General features: G+C 41.6%; 1 protein-coding gene across 1 annotated transcript in view; it reads right to left on the bottom strand.

Moving 5' to 3' along the window:
• The window catches only part of ADGRA1 (adhesion G protein-coupled receptor A1), a 342093-nt gene that overhangs the window by 254050 nt on the left and 71971 nt on the right, over positions 1-16072 (bottom strand). Inside the window, exons 4-7 of the mRNA XM_075258484.1 lie at positions 14784-14855; positions 11271-11342; positions 9463-9626; positions 5426-5639 (exon numbers count right to left, since the gene is read on the bottom strand). Of these exons, the coding sequence (XP_075114585.1) occupies positions 5426-5639; positions 9463-9626; positions 11271-11342; positions 14784-14855 (522 nt within the window). The remainder of the gene's footprint in view (positions 1-5425; positions 5640-9462; positions 9627-11270; positions 11343-14783; positions 14856-16072) is intronic.

Genomic DNA, 16072 nt, shown 5'->3' with positions numbered 1-16072 from the left:
CCGGGTTCCACCAGGGGTAGTCCTAGCAACTCTGAACGTGGAGGCGCTCTACAGCTCCATCCCCCATGCTTTGGGGTGTGGGGAGCTTCCTGGGGACCCGGGGGACTTAATTTGCAGGACATAGTGAATTTATTTTGGAGCTCCTTGGGTTCATTCTCTCCCACAATATTTTCTTATTTAACGGGAGGATATACCCACACCGCCGCTCCGACGTACGCTAACTTCTTAGGATGGTGGGAAGAGAACTTTGTCTTCAATGAACAGAATGAGATGTGGACCAGAAATTTGGTCACATGGCTATGCTATATCGATGATCTAGTTATCTGGTCTGGCACGGTCCAATTATTCAGTTTGTGGAAAATCTGAACAAAAATTATTTGAATTTATGGTTTACATCATTAACTCAAGTGAAAATCCCTTTCTTGACGTTAACATGAGAGATGGTACATTAGGGACCACCTTATTTAGGAAGCAGACTGCAACCAATTCATTATTGCAATGGACTAGTCATCATCCGCTCCTGCTGAAACGCAGCATTCTGAAGGGGCAGTTCCTTCGTATTAGAAGGAACTGCTCCTCGGAGGAAACATGAGCATGAAAGCCAAAAGCTACTGGAAAGATTTGAAGCACAGGAGTACCCCAGACCCCTCCTGGAGCAAGCACGCAATCTGGCTAGGGCTACCCCAAGACAAACCTTATTGACCCCAAGACCCAGAAGTGAGGAACCACATATAATACGAATGGTGGGAACCTTTGATAAGCATGCAAAAGAGGTGGCAAGAATCTTTGATACCTTCTGGGGTATTCTTAAACAGGACTCAGAGATAAAAGACATGATCCCAGATCGACCTGCAATAACATTACAGAAGGGGCCAGAACATTGGAGACTTAGTCACACAGAGTCGCTTGAGCCCAGTTCCAACAGAAGGGTCCTGGCTGGGTAGATCAAACCTACAGGGGACCTTCAAATGCAGCAATTGCAGAGCATGTGGTTACATCAAAAAGGGTACAGAAATCCAGGCACATGCTGCTAATAACTTCAAAATAAAGGCTTTCATCGATTGCCGCACAAAAGCGGTGATCTATGTCACCACATGCTCTTGTTCCATTAATTATGTGGGGAAGACAAAACGTGAATTCCGCAGAAGGGTCTTGGAACACGTGGGTGACATTGTCCATAGAAGGGAAACGCTAGTTGCAAACCATATATGGGCATGCCATGGAAGGGACCCTTTTGCCTTGAAATTTCAGGGCTTCTTTACAGTAACAGCATTGATGGAGTCAATGGAACGTACTGGTTGATAACTTATTCAAGTTCATGAGGGACCCGGAGTTTTTTTGAAATGTTTAATGAAAGTCATCAGGATTTTTTACGTTGACTATTAATCTAGAGACTTTGCCCAAGTGCAATATTTGAACGTGGGAAGGATTTTTTTTTTTTCTTTGATGGGGAAAAGTGTGACTTACATGGGGGTTGTGTCTTCTTCTGAATCAACACGATAGTTTTATAGGATGGACTTGTGTCTTCGGCCAACCTTATCTACATTAATCCTACTATTCCCTTCCCTTGGAATGGTCCATCAGCTCTACCTAAGTGCTGATGTGTCCAATACTATACAGTGCTCAGAGCTGTATGGAGATGACTCTGTATACTGTGTAGTGGATGTACAGTGCAGCTCCCATTTAAGTGAATACCGAGCGATACACCGGTCTTCACAAGTTCTGACATGTCCAATACTATACAGTGTACAGAGCTCTAAGGAGATGGTTCTGCATATTGTGTAGTGGACATGCAGTGCAGCTCTCATTTTAGAGAATCCCGAGCTATACATGGGTTTATGGGCTCTTTATCAGCAAAACAGTCTCTCACCACTATATATTGAGAATGAATCATCCTAATAAGGTTAAATAGCAGACAATAACTTTAAGGATGTAAAATATAGCCATAAAGACGTTAGAAACCCTGTTACAGAGCAATATCATTTCTAGCTGCAGAAACCGAAGACAAACACCCCATAACTAAGACCAAATGTAAGGAATATCGTTTTTGTTGGCATTTGGTAGTAAAGGCTAAATGTTTAATGTAACCTGAAACAGCCTCTTAAGTATCCACACTCCAGTCTGTGCCAAAGCTAATGTAAGGGAACCGAGGAAGGTGTAAGAAAAGAAGATTTCATTAGAGGAAAAATGTGTTTAGACAGCATTAAACAATATTTCTTCTGCCACAAAAAGCATATTTTACCATAATACAGGCCGTTAACATTTAAGGAAGGAAAGGCGCAGCAAGAGCTTCTTAAAACACAAGATATTTACATAGAACATGAACGCCGTATTACAAATTAAGAAGGGAAAGCGTAGCAGACAAAGAAGTAAAAATAATGGAGGATAATGCAGCGTATCAATGTAAATGATAGAATAAGATCCTTAGACACCGAGGGGCTCACCGACCATAAATAAAGGATAAGGCGACATGCTGAGACTTTAGGAAACCAAACCCTATATATATAGTATATATAGAGGGAGGAGTGACTAGGGGGCCAGGTGTTGGTTCTGATCACATCCCCCTTAGGAAGTAAGTGATAGACTCCCCACTTACTCCATTATAAAAGCACAAGCCAAGTGTGCATGTGTGTGAGGGAAATTAAGAGGGATTACTGCAAATGATGAACTCCCTGCCGCTAATATGCTGCCATTTCGCTTTACACTAGAACTGTGTGTGTCCAACAATTACGCATGTTGTACTCGCAGTTGTGCGCTTTTCTATAGTATTTAAGTGATGGAATGGCCCTGTGGTTGGACTTTGAATATGTCAATTTACTTAGTAAGGGCGACGTTCACTTCAATGTCAGAAGTCTATGTTGTGAAGATTCACCAGACGTAGAAGCAACAGAAACTTGACTTTTTTTGTCCAGCGGTTTCCGCAAAAAATGGCCGTCGTTGGACTCTATTATAGTCAATGGGACTCAGGTTGTGTGGCTAATTTTTTGAGATCGGTCGTGCCCGTTTTTACTTTCTTAGGTCAGGGCCCCAGGGACGGAAATGCCGCGGGGAAAAATGGTGGCATTCTACAGTATCTGCAAAGTGGATGGGATTCATGCGAATACCATGCCCACTTTGCGTTTCAAACCTGCACAGTTTTGGAAATCGCAGCGTGTTAATTATATCTACAGAAACGTGAGTGACATCCTCGTAGATTTAATTGTAACAGAAAGAACAGGGAGGAAAACTAAGCAAAGTTTCTGCTTAAAGCGCTGCGGGAAGAACCGCGATGTGTTCCCGCCATGGTTTTTCCTGCAGTGCTTTAGAGCTGTGTATAGTCCTGTGGGGCCTTAGCGTTAGGGTCCTCTGAAGGACCAGAAGAATGGAAAAATGTGAAGATAAGAACGTAGAGTAACATAGATCAGGTTGGATAAAGACAAGTCCATCCTATAAACCTACCAAGTTGATCCAGAGGAAGGCAAAAATTTCCCATCGAGAGGACACCAAGGGCCCCAGCAGAGGAAAGAAAAAATTCCTTTCCAACTCCAAATATGGCAATTTGACCAAGTCCCTTATCAAGATTTTATCCCAATCCCATAACCTGGAATATTTTTACCTATTTATATGTCAAGACCCACCAATTTATCGAATTTGCCCCATATTTGGAATGTGCAATATTTCTATTACTCAACGGAGGGGAAATCTACACTTTTTAGTAATGTGCTCCTCAGTCTTCCCCTCCCTGCCTGAGTTTTGCCGTTCTCCAGATTGTCCTTTTAAGACAATATTGCTGGATATTTCTAGGCTGCGAGGTCTGCATATGGCCCGGCCATTAAGATTTCTTTTCTAGTAGTTATGCAAGCGTGTAAAACTCTAATTGACTTGAATGAGTTTATTGTAAGGATTAGAATAATGTCAAATGTTCAGTGAAATATAAAGTGACATGGCATGTCTGCACATCGTAGGCACAGGGCAATAATGACAAAAGGGCTTATAGGATATAGACAATGGAGCATGACCCGCACCAAGGACAGATGACGCACTGCGGACTCCATGTACATGACACACAATACGCTGGAGAGGGATTTAAAGGACCAATACCCCTAAATCTCCAATGGCCGTATACAAGATCTCTATAACCTCATAAGAACCCATAGCATGAAAATATCCTATACTAGTAGGGCAAGCATATTTATTGCCCCATTCAAAGTCTATAACTGATGGAGACCGTGAAGTGCAGCATGCTTGTCTTCATTTAAGGGTTACCTAAGACTAATATGGAGCTCTACTTCCTCTGTTCAGGAAGTGACATCACAACCTGAACGGAAACCTAATCTACATAGAGTGGTTACCTACGAACCCCATAGACTATAATGGGGTCTGTGCAGTTTCTGCACAAATAATGTGGACATCAACGTATTATGATGGGGATCCAACACCTGGGAACCCTGCCGATCAGCCGTTTGAAGATGCTGTGGAGCTCACAATTGGTGTGGCCTCTTGTGCTGTGCTGACATCAAAGTTAAGCTCGGCTCAGTCCCATTCAAGTGAGTGGGGCAGAGCTGCAATACCAAGCACAGTCCTTAGGATACATATGGAGATATCCTTGGAAGAGGGCGCCATACTCATCCAAAAGCTGTAGCATCTTCAGCCAGCTGGTCAGAGGGGTTCCAAACAGCACGCTCCCATAGAAATGAATGGAAGCGGCCAGCACGCGGGGGGTTAAGCGTCCGGCCGCTGGCAAAGTCTGCGTGCCAGGTGCTTCCATTCATTTCTATGGGAACGTGCTGTTCGGATCAGCTAATCCGAACAGTGTTTGCTCATCTCTATTAAGGACCCATAAAACCCTCTAACTAGTACTAGTCGAGGTCCTATTTTAATATTTGTTATGGGATCCCCTCACCCAACAGACTCAGTTACTTATGCAGATTATATCTATATATAAAGTATCTAATATCCACTCCCAGAATCCGATGCCTTGACACTAATAGCTATTCCATGTCCCAATTCTCACCCATTGTTACACTAAGGTTGGGCCGGGACTCAGGAGAGAGTAAAATGTTTTAATAACACCATCTCGCTCGCAGGAAAAAAAACAAAACCTGAAATAACTAAAATGTTTCCAGAAACTGCTGACAGGATTTATGTGACTTTACTAAACTTTCTCTTCATTGTTTTGTTACATAAACTGAGAACAATGGAATAAAAATGTACGGAAAGTAAGGAAGTAAAACGTGTCCACTACACAAAGACATTCCAAAACATTTGAGGAAGGGTCTATTTAAGGCTTCACATAGTTTGCTTCACTTTTTTGGCACGTTCTATCACAAATAAAATAAGATTAACCCCATAATGGATGAGACTGTTTCAAGTAAAGGAACGTTTACGGTGGCCATAAGTCGGTCTGATGTTATTAGACACCCATAGAAGAAGATCTCCTTATTACCGGGTTATCAAGCAGCAGTCATGGATTACGCTTTCTTCCACAAAAATCCCATGATCTTCATTATTTTCCACCCGCTGACCATCATGAAGCCAGTAAATATCCCTGGTGCCCGGCATATAGGTGGCAGTACAATGAAACGGAAGGCGATCTCCATGGAAAACAATTTGCTTCTGGGATGGAATTATTTGGAACAGCGGTAATTCTGGAGGGGTTTCTGTATTTGGGGGGAAAAAAAAAATTATATTACTATACCAATATTTATAACTGTACTGATGCCTACATCACATCTACACACAGTGACTAGGATAACTATGGAAGATACCTTGGAGGTCAACAGTCCAAAAATTGTGACAGCACCTTTCAAAAAATTGGCTAGCCATGATGGGGACGCCTTGACATCAGAATTCCGCGTCAGTCCCTGAGTGGTGTAGATTTTATTCCTGGCCTATGGGTCTTCCCTATTGCGGGCCAAAATTATTAAGAGGCCGGAGCCTCCTTATAATGGTGCCAATGCAAAGCAATGATCTTAGTAAACTTCCCCCCCTTTGTCTGCAGTATTGAGGATCGAGAAAAAGGAATTTATCCCCGTCTCACTAAATGCTTTATATAATGACCTGTGATATTCCATGATTACAATACATCTTATTACTGTATATCAGGCATTCGTCTCCAATTATTCACAGTATAATTGCCACTAGGTGGCATTGGTGCACAATCTAAAAGTTTAACAGTCTAACAAAGCAATAATAAACCAATATAATGACTCCTTCACCAATGTAGGTTCTATATTATATTTATACACATTTTGTATCATTTTTCATTTTTGGATATAACATTGGTATTTCATATTGTGGGAACACAATATCAGGTCTCACAGCTGGTTTCACCTTGTGAACTTTCCAAGAATGCTCCATTTTGTTATTTGACTAAACTTACATACATTTTATGAAACCATTTTCCAGAGGAGACCATGAAATCCCCCAGGATGATGTCATAAACAGATTATGAGAAGTGTACATAGAACTTTCCAAAACATCTGCTTTTAATTCTGTTGTTTTATATGTGATTTGTGACATTAATCCAAAACCATCTTCTCGTGATAATCTCCCCGACTCCCAGGGATAACAGCACGCCGCTCAGAGACGAAAAATTCCAGTCCCCTGGATAGAGGGCACTGCTTTATAGAAACACAAAGTTTATTGTTTCTTAGTATAAGAGTCTTTAGGTCATTACTATTGGTACAATGGGATTCTTCTTAGGTTCAGGCACATGATAAATTAGAATTTGCAGACCTTGAATATGTAAGCACTTAGAACGCTATGCACATGAATGTATCCCCGACTATACAGAGTGGACAAAGTAAAATTATAATATACACATACACAAACCTATGCATACACACAGCTCAATCCCAAAACAATGAGCCCCCCCACTATCCAATACAGACCAGCAAGTCTTTCACTCATATACACACTGCAATACACATTGTCACTCCACATGCACAATCCAACACTGATATCCAAACTGAGATACACGCATCAGAAGATTAGATACACAGGTCAGCACACAGTTTCACACACCAGATGATTAGATACGCACATCTGCACACAGTTCCACACGGCGGAGGATTAGATACTCGCGTCTGCACACAGGATTAGATATGCGCCTCAGAACACAGTACCACACGCCGGAGGATTAGATATGCAGCTCTGCAGAGTACCACACAGTTTTTCTCCAGATTTCCATAGCAACCCAGCCATTTATCGTCACTGCTGTAGGTCAGCATTAAAGAAGCATGGCACTGTGGATGACACTGTTACACAAGGTCACATACACACAGCTTTACTCCAGTTATCCATAACAACCGATCGCAGGTTCTTCACTAATATCCAAAATGAGATACACATGACGCCTATGGATACACACAAAATACACCTATGCAAAACTGGAAAATTCTTATGGGGCCACTACACAAACAAAAAATGAAATATGGGTCCTCCTACTGAAATAAAATTATATATAATTTAATTTTTCTGCAGTGGAGCCGACTGCATATGACAGTTTTATATCCATATACACAAAACATGATACAGGAACAATTATGTCTATACTGAACATAGCCAAATATACTCTCTGCTCTGTTCCCACTTATGAAGCATGAATGCAATGGGTGACCCTAGAAGTGTAATAAACTACAATAAAGCAGTTTTTTTTTTTACCTTTTATTTGTATGTGCATTGTTCAGCTGTACAAAGAGACCCCCACACTCACACACAGACGCGCGCGCGCACACAGACACACGCTGTAGTCAGTAGCACTTACATAACTGGAGTATTGGACAGTATTTTGCATCCTTGGGCTGTGCAGAGGGAACGTCTTGCAATAACATTTACTGCGGCTAGATTTATTGCACAGGAAGCAGCGGCTCCTATTCAGGTCACATTTCAAGCATTAAATAATTCTTCTTAAAAATACAGGAAGCCATTAGCGACAATTATAATCCATAACCTCATGCCAGTTTTCCCTTCTGGCGCATTATTGTCTTAATTATCAGGCAGTATAAACTCAATATGAGGTAACATTAAAGTAAAGCACGCCGCGCCACAAATCATTACTTTACTTACTGCATCTTCCATATTATCACTACTGTATCCGACTGGTTACAAGACAATAACTCCAAAGACATCATTTTATGCATTCACCATCCTATGAGTGTGAACACAAGCCTATAGCAAAGGGGGGGGTTAGCGTTCTTCTGCACATGCTATACTGTAGCACTCACTTGTAATATTAGTTTTCACCTGCAGTGGCCGCTGCAACAAAAACTTATAGCTTTTAGGGTCTTGGGAGGTGGAGTCTTCAGTATAGCAAGACATTAGACCCATTTTTGCAATTTTCCAAATATTTTAAAGATAAGGTACCAGGAAAAAAATGTTGGGGATGATTACTCTTTAAGCAGGGTCAGAAGTAGAGGACCATGGGACCTTGGGCAAAAGCTTCCCCCATACAACTTATTCCCACAACAATCAGCCGTGTCCAATCCATACATAGCAACTTTTACGTCCCTCTCTATTTGGGTCCGTGAAGACTTTTCACAACACGTCTGTGCACACAAATTCCCCTTCATTCCTTTCTCCTGTCAGTGCCCCCTCCCCACAGAAGTCATTCCCCACACAGAATATATGGCCTCCATAACCCTATTACTATATACAGACGTATTGTGGTATATTGTACAAGGGATCAAGTCATCCCAGAGTTTAGTCTGCTTGTGAGACACTACATTAAAAAGAAAAGCATAAAAGTTCAGAAAAAGTAATAAAATTAAATAAGATACATTAGAATAAAAGAATAAAATCAGTAAGTGTAATAAATAGTAAATCCTTGATATTGTGTTATTAGGCATTTAAGGACAACAGTGAGTATGAAGATCGCTTATAAAAGTTCAGAACAGGTTCTGATAACTTTATCTTTGGTCATTGCTACCTATGATATGTTAATTGTATTATATATTACTACTAGATATTACATAGCAAGCCCTTGTGGGTGTCATTCACACAATGCAAAGTACAAACAACGGAGGAAAGATCTGAGAAACCCTCAACTGTGTATTAAAGGAAACTAAATTGTTGAATGCATTAAATATCCTCGGAAACATTTTTAGCAATTCCCAAATATACTATTGGATGGCTCCCCATACAGGAGTGTTCTCATAACTGTAGGAGTGAGGAATTTCCAGTTATCCACAGCTGCCCTGATACACTGAGAACTACATGTAGTAGGTCATAGGTGCCACTAGTACGTCCCAGGGGTCACCAAGGAAGCGCTCGCCAATTGCTAAGTCAGAGGATTCGGAGCTTAGGTTCACTGTTAGACTGGATTTTACCCTTTAAGTCCTGGTATTATATGGAAACTATTTGTAATTACTTTACTCATCTACTTTTATATCCCAGAGCTGTATTCATAATTCTGCTGTTTAGTACTGAAACCATGTATCAAAAGATAGTAACCGTTCAGAACACCACGTCATGATGGCTTACCACATGTCAGCTGCGTCTTCTCCATGGAATGGAACGCTTGGCCTTGGACTTTCCGAGGATACATGCAGATCGTGTCCTCGCTGATACGAACCTCAGTTTCTTCTGCCCATGATAAAATCCACTTCATATTACAGTCACAGATGAGAGAGTCCGTGTTAAAATATCTACGATAAGCAAACAGACGGGTCACATATTATCTCTACCTCTGTGATACTTAAGACAATAACACGTACATATATATGAAAGCGTCACTTATAACATCATATATACAGCAAATATCATCCACAATGTCTCATACACTGCACACACCACATACATATCACATACCACTCATACTGTATATGAAACATAATGCACTGCACATCATCCACAACTTCTCATACACCGTGTACTGTACATGGCTTATACACCACATACACGTTACATACATAGCACACATCCCTTATACTCTACAAACCTATCATACACCGCACACTGTATGCACCCCACACCACTCATACTGTATTTCAACTTTATCATACACAATACCTCATCCACAACTTTTCATACACTATACTATGTCACCCCCAAATCTCACACAGTGGACATCACTCATATTGTACTGTACATCGGCGATGCCTAAACTTTAGTACCAAGGACCAGTTTCAGTGAAGAATTTTTCCATGGCCCAGCGGGGGAATGAAGGGTGGTGCTGTTTGGGGGATGATTTAGGCTACAAGGCCACCCCCCCCCCCCCCCATGGGTATTCACCTCCTCACATAAGTAAGGCTATAACTCATACCTCTCTACTGTCCCGGATTCCGCACTGACAGTCACAGATTGTGGGTCCTGTCCCACAGTTCCGGTCCGCAGGAGGCGTATCCCAGATTCAACTCCTCTGTGTCCAGAGGATGCAGATGAATTGACTTCAATAGCGAATGAAGCAGAGCTATCCGTGGACAGCTCCTGCTTCTCCACTGTGCTCCCCATGCACTCCAGCCCCGGGTTGCTGTAGGCGTGATGTGATGACGTCAATCACATTGCGCCCACAGCTCCTAGACCGCTCCGGGAGAAAAGACTGCCGACAGTGGCAGGGGAGCGAGAAAGGGAGAGAATCAGTGTTTATGTTAAACTGTGGTGGCAAATTGAGGGGGAACATGAAGGGGGCACATTAAAATGGAGGCTGATGAAGGGGGGTATGAAACTGGGGGCAAGTGAGGCGGGACATGAAACTGCGGGCAAATATAAGGGGCATGAAACCGGTGGCAGGGGGAACATTAAACTGGCAGCAGATGAAAGGGGGCAATAAACTGGTGGCAAATAGAGGGGGTGCGGACATTAAATAGGGGGAGATTAAGAGGGACATTAGATTGAAGACAGCTGGAGGGGAATATTAAAAAATGGGGTCACTGGACAAACAATAAGCGGGGGGCAATTGGAAAGGGACAACATGTCCATCTCTTGTTGCCCCCAGTTTAATGTCATCCTCCGGCTACCCCTATGGTTTAATGTCCCCTTCCACCTTCCCCAGTTTAATCTCTCCCTCTATTTTCCTCCAGTTTAATGTCCCACTTCAGCTGCCATTAATTTATTGCCCCCCTCCAACTACCCCCACTGATTAATGTCCCCCTCCAAATAAAAACTGTACTCAAAATAAGAAAGAATGGGGGAGGGGAAAAAAAAAAAAAAGTGTTAAAACTGCTAAAAGAGCTATTAAAATCTATGACAAAAGGTCGAACTTCATTGTAACGCTGAAATACAGTTTGAAGTTTCGGTACGGTATGTGACCATTAGACTGAACGGAGCTGAAAAGTGAATCATGTACTTACATGACCTTTAGTGATGAGAGCTCTTTGAATACATCAGACTCAAGGATGGAGAAAATATTCCCAGATAAATTTCTAAAATAAAGGCAAAGAAAAGAGTCCATTAAGCCAATTATCATTGTGGACACAGTAAAACCACATGCACATTACTGTATTACACATCCATTTTGTACTATATTACATTAGATTTTTCCCTAAAGCTGTTCAGTTGGTCAAAAAAACAAAGCTCATCGTGGGGCGCTGGGACTGTATGAGTGCAGCCATCCCTGCAATGGCTCCAAATTTCACTGATGTCACCAACTCCTCTATACCCAACCCACAGGTCCGGTGAGTAGAGTGGAGTCAGTTATGTGACCACAGTTTGGTGTGTCAGCAGGAGAGGCAGAGGATACGCTAACGGTAAAGTTTGGTGCTCCGGGGTTTATATTAGTAATGTACTGTAAGCCATATTAATGTATCAGTAACCTTAGTATTTCCTAGTTAACCCCTTTAGCTTGTTACAGTACATAAGTGGCAATACAATTCCCATACTTGGTCAGATGGGGACAAGGAGGCCAAAGATAATTACTGCAAGTGGGTGTCGAGTCTGAGGTACAATGGCTGCCCACCTACCATGCCATGTATCATACCAATACCATATGTGGAAAAGGTCCCCTCCGATATCAGACCCCATCTATGTCTGTTGCCTCTGAGCTCAAAAAGAGGTGAAAAAATATATATGCTGATGATACGACAAAGTAACGTCACACAAGCTAATTTTTTTTTTTTTTTTACTATTGCGTACATGTGTATAGTATAATATAGATACACACATACATACATACATGCACACACTTTAGTAACCTATGTTAATTCGTTTTAATAGAAAAAGGGCTCTAAAGTCTTCCCTAGCTTTAACTACATTGTCAGGGAAAATCTGTGTTCTCTCTTTTTATAGCCATAACATGGATCTTGGTAGCATATGAAAATTATAGAAACTACTATATCTGTATATACTGGAAATACAGAGTGAGTATGGGGGTGTGGGACAGACTACCTGACGATGCTTCGTTAGAACAGTGCAGGGATAACTTTAGAGCTTTCAACTAAAGGGATGTAAAATAGCACACATAATATATATATATATATATATATATATATATATATATATATATATATATATATATATATATATATTCATTCTACGTACGGAGACACGCAGGAGTAAGTATTGGATAGTATTGTTTTTGTCATTTTCACAGTTTTAAAATATTTTAAGAGTCTTAACAACACCTTATAATCGACTTAGGGTCTTGTTCGCATAATGTAAAGTTATAGTAAGCAGAAGAAGATTAGCTGCCGAAATGTCATGATCTATTACCGTAATAGTGAAGACTCTAGGATCATAGGTTCAGGGATGGTTTCACAAACGTAGTGTCTTTTTTAATAGAAGCTGATTAGGTTTAGTTTTTCTACACCTAATGTGACTAGCAAGAGACCCTCTTTTGAGATGCTGTCCACTCTTGCTGATAGGATTTCCTCTTAAGATGTTCAAATGACTTAATATGTGTAGGTCTTGACGTTATGGGACAAGCCCTTGACGCAAGGGGCGAACCAAGATGGTGCCATTGTGTAAGTATTTGGGTCCATGATGGGAAACTGTTCGAATTGGACAAACTAATGTTATTGACATCATTAACACGTGGATACAATATTGTGAGATTACAAAAAATGTGAACGAATGTCACCCCCTCGAACTGAAAATCATAATCTCACCTATAATGGTTGACATTAGCCATTTCTAATGTTAGTGTTTATTAAGGAAGCTATAAATATAGAATTGGGATTTAGATCAGATCTTTCCCATCCCCAATGACATATTGCGCCGCTTCAGGGCGTTGACACGAAGGGTGCATGTTACTACTAAGAAGAGAAGGAACTACAGACTTTTCCTTGGCCTCAAAATGCCACAATCTGGATGTTCACAAACAGTGAGGAGTGGAGAAAGACTCCTTCTGTTACCTCGGGAACGTTCTGCAATAAAGCTAATTAATCTGCCGGCTTATCGCCTATTTAATGGATGAGAAATTCCATTCTATTTATATGTAACCCATTTTTCCCATCTTGTGAAATGTATTTACTTAAAGGGGTTTTCTCCTAACAGATGTTTAGGACATTGACTAGATGAGCCATAAAAGTCTGTCTTGGGTCATAGGTCCCTGTTTTTGACGGAGAAGCGGCCAAGTATTAAAAGTTGAGATTTAGTGAACTCTGAACTGGGATCGGATTTCCATTATAATTCACGCCAGAAAACGGTCTATGCCCACATACACACAATGAGGCACAGATTTGGACTTGTGGGCCATGTTTGGCACAAGAAAGGGCCATGGGCCAAACATGCACCTCAACGTCACTTACGCCCACTTACGTCCTCGCCATGCCAAACCTGGCACAAAAAGTTGCAATTTTTCACACTTGTAAAATAGATCCGGTCTGCTCATCACTCTAGGATTGAAAGGACATTTCCCTTTAGGGCAAAGTGCTTCATGCCTTAGTTTTGGGTTTTTGGTGTCCCCCTTCCCCTTTGGATCAAGAGAGGGGAAGTTCTGACATTTCCCTTACCCACTTCCCTTCCCCTTGGTCTTTGGTTGACCCCGATGGACAAGTCTTCTCTCATCCATACTATCTAGGTATAGTAGTAGATAACTGGTGGGCTTTCCAAACTAACTCTTATACAGACGATCCATGTGTCTGTTCTTAACTTTTTGAAGACACGTCAAGATTAGAGATGAGCGAGTAGTGTTCGATCGAGTAGGTGTTCGATCGAATACTACGGTATTCGAAATACTCTTACTTGATAGAACACTACTAGCTGTTCGAAGTTTAATGTTCGATGCAGAACTAGCGTTGATTGGCAGAATGCTATACATGTGCGGGCATGCACGCACAGTAGGCTCTGCCTAGGCCGGATGCCTAGGCAGAGTGAATTCCACCCGGAAGAGGATGCAGGGACCCTGCGCTGGGAGAAGACTTCAAGCAGAATCCAGCCCGACCGTCACTCGTGGACTTGGTAAGTATGATTTTATCGAGTGTGGCCTACCCCTGAAACGAGCACTTTCCCCCATAGACTACAATGGGGTTCGAAATCCGTTCGAACAGTGTGCGGCTGTTCGAATCGGATTTCGAACCTCGGACACTTTAGTGTTCGCTCATCTCTAGTCAAGATTTGTAAAAAGTTTTGCATTGCAATGAACAGGATAAAGTGTGTTTGGTACGTTTTGGCAAAGCTGATCTTCTAGCACCATTTATCTTGGCATATCTCGGAACATTCAGAGTGGTGAGGAAGGACACAGCTATACCGTACAGCGGGTGTCACAGCTGAAATGAATGTTTTCAGTTTCAATCCGTTCATTTTCAGCTGCCCCTTATGACAAATTATATTTTTCAGTAAAAATTGATCTCAGTTTCCGCTGAACATAGAGGTTAGTGATACACAAGCTCAGTGTTAAAGCATGTTGCAGAAAATCGTTCACGTACAGTTTGTGAAGATTGTTGAGTCCAATGAACATATCGGGGGCCAGACATCCAATCCGGTTATTGGAAAGATCACTGTAAGGAAGACAAAAAAAAATAAAAAAAAATAAAAATGAAATAACCCTAATCTAAGGGGCAAATCCTATCGATATACCCAAAATGTGTGTAATGGGAATGTCCCTTTAACACCAAACCCACCAGACACATTGTTACCAGTCAGAGTATAATAAAGGTTATTAATATTTTAGGCTTTGTGTTGTCTGCTATAAACTGTAATTAAACGCTCCATCGGATCTCATAAACTAGCGGCAATGTAAAAATGACTTCTTAAAAGCTTATACATCAAGAGCTTCTGATAGTCTCCATTGGTTAGCGATTAGATTGAATAATGTGCATTTGTTAGAGTGGACTGTATACATGAAAATGATATTTTCAATTGAACATAAACTGCAATTTCCAATCTGCTATTATTAATGGAGTCTCGGGTGTTAATAGTGGAAGTTATCCAAAAGTATATCTGCTCTGGGGAATTTAAAGGATATGTATACATGATGTTCTGGATGACTTTATATTGTAAGATGATGTGTATTTTAACTTTCTGGCCATTATGTGACTTTAAATTCTATTTATTTATTTTTTTTTTTGCAGTTTTCCCATCAGTCCTTGGCTTGATTTGTAATTCTTAGTCGTCCCATGTTCTTTCCTTATAGAGGACCTTTCACGTCCTCTGGGCTCATGCGGTTTAATACAACACTAGAAAGCAGACAGTGCACTTAATCCGGCCCAATCAGCTTTCACGTTCTATGCCCCTGCTGAAGAGGTATCTGTGCCGTTACCGTAGCTCTTCAGTGTCAGAAGGACATTTCTGACAGTCTGTCAGGAACGCCCCTCCTCACAGTAGCATCTATTGCCGTACTGTTAGAGGGGGCATTTACCACCCAGCAATGACGCTGAGGAACCACCCCCACCTCCTGACCGTACTCGTCCATAGACAGTCCGTCAGGAACGCCCTTCTGACACTACAGAGCTACGGTATCAGCAAGGATAGCTCATCAGTGGGGGCACAGAATGGGAAAACCAAATTGGCTTTCGAATGGTTTATTGCACTGCATGTGCCCGACAACATGAAAGGTCCTCTTTAAGCTGCTGAGACCCCTGATTGACCTCAACAGTAAAGTGGAGTGAGGACTTCCACCAAAACAAGAACCCGCTACAGCAGGATTAGACCGCAGTGGGAGACACTGGAACACCAGGGACAGGCCCATATTCCCCCACCACCACCACCATTATCC

The sequence above is a fragment of the Leptodactylus fuscus genome, chromosome 10, assembly GCF_031893055.1.
Source record: "Leptodactylus fuscus isolate aLepFus1 chromosome 10, aLepFus1.hap2, whole genome shotgun sequence".
Lineage (NCBI taxonomy): Eukaryota > Metazoa > Chordata > Amphibia > Anura > Leptodactylidae > Leptodactylus > Leptodactylus fuscus.
This window is presented reverse-complemented; position numbering and strand designations above follow the sequence as displayed.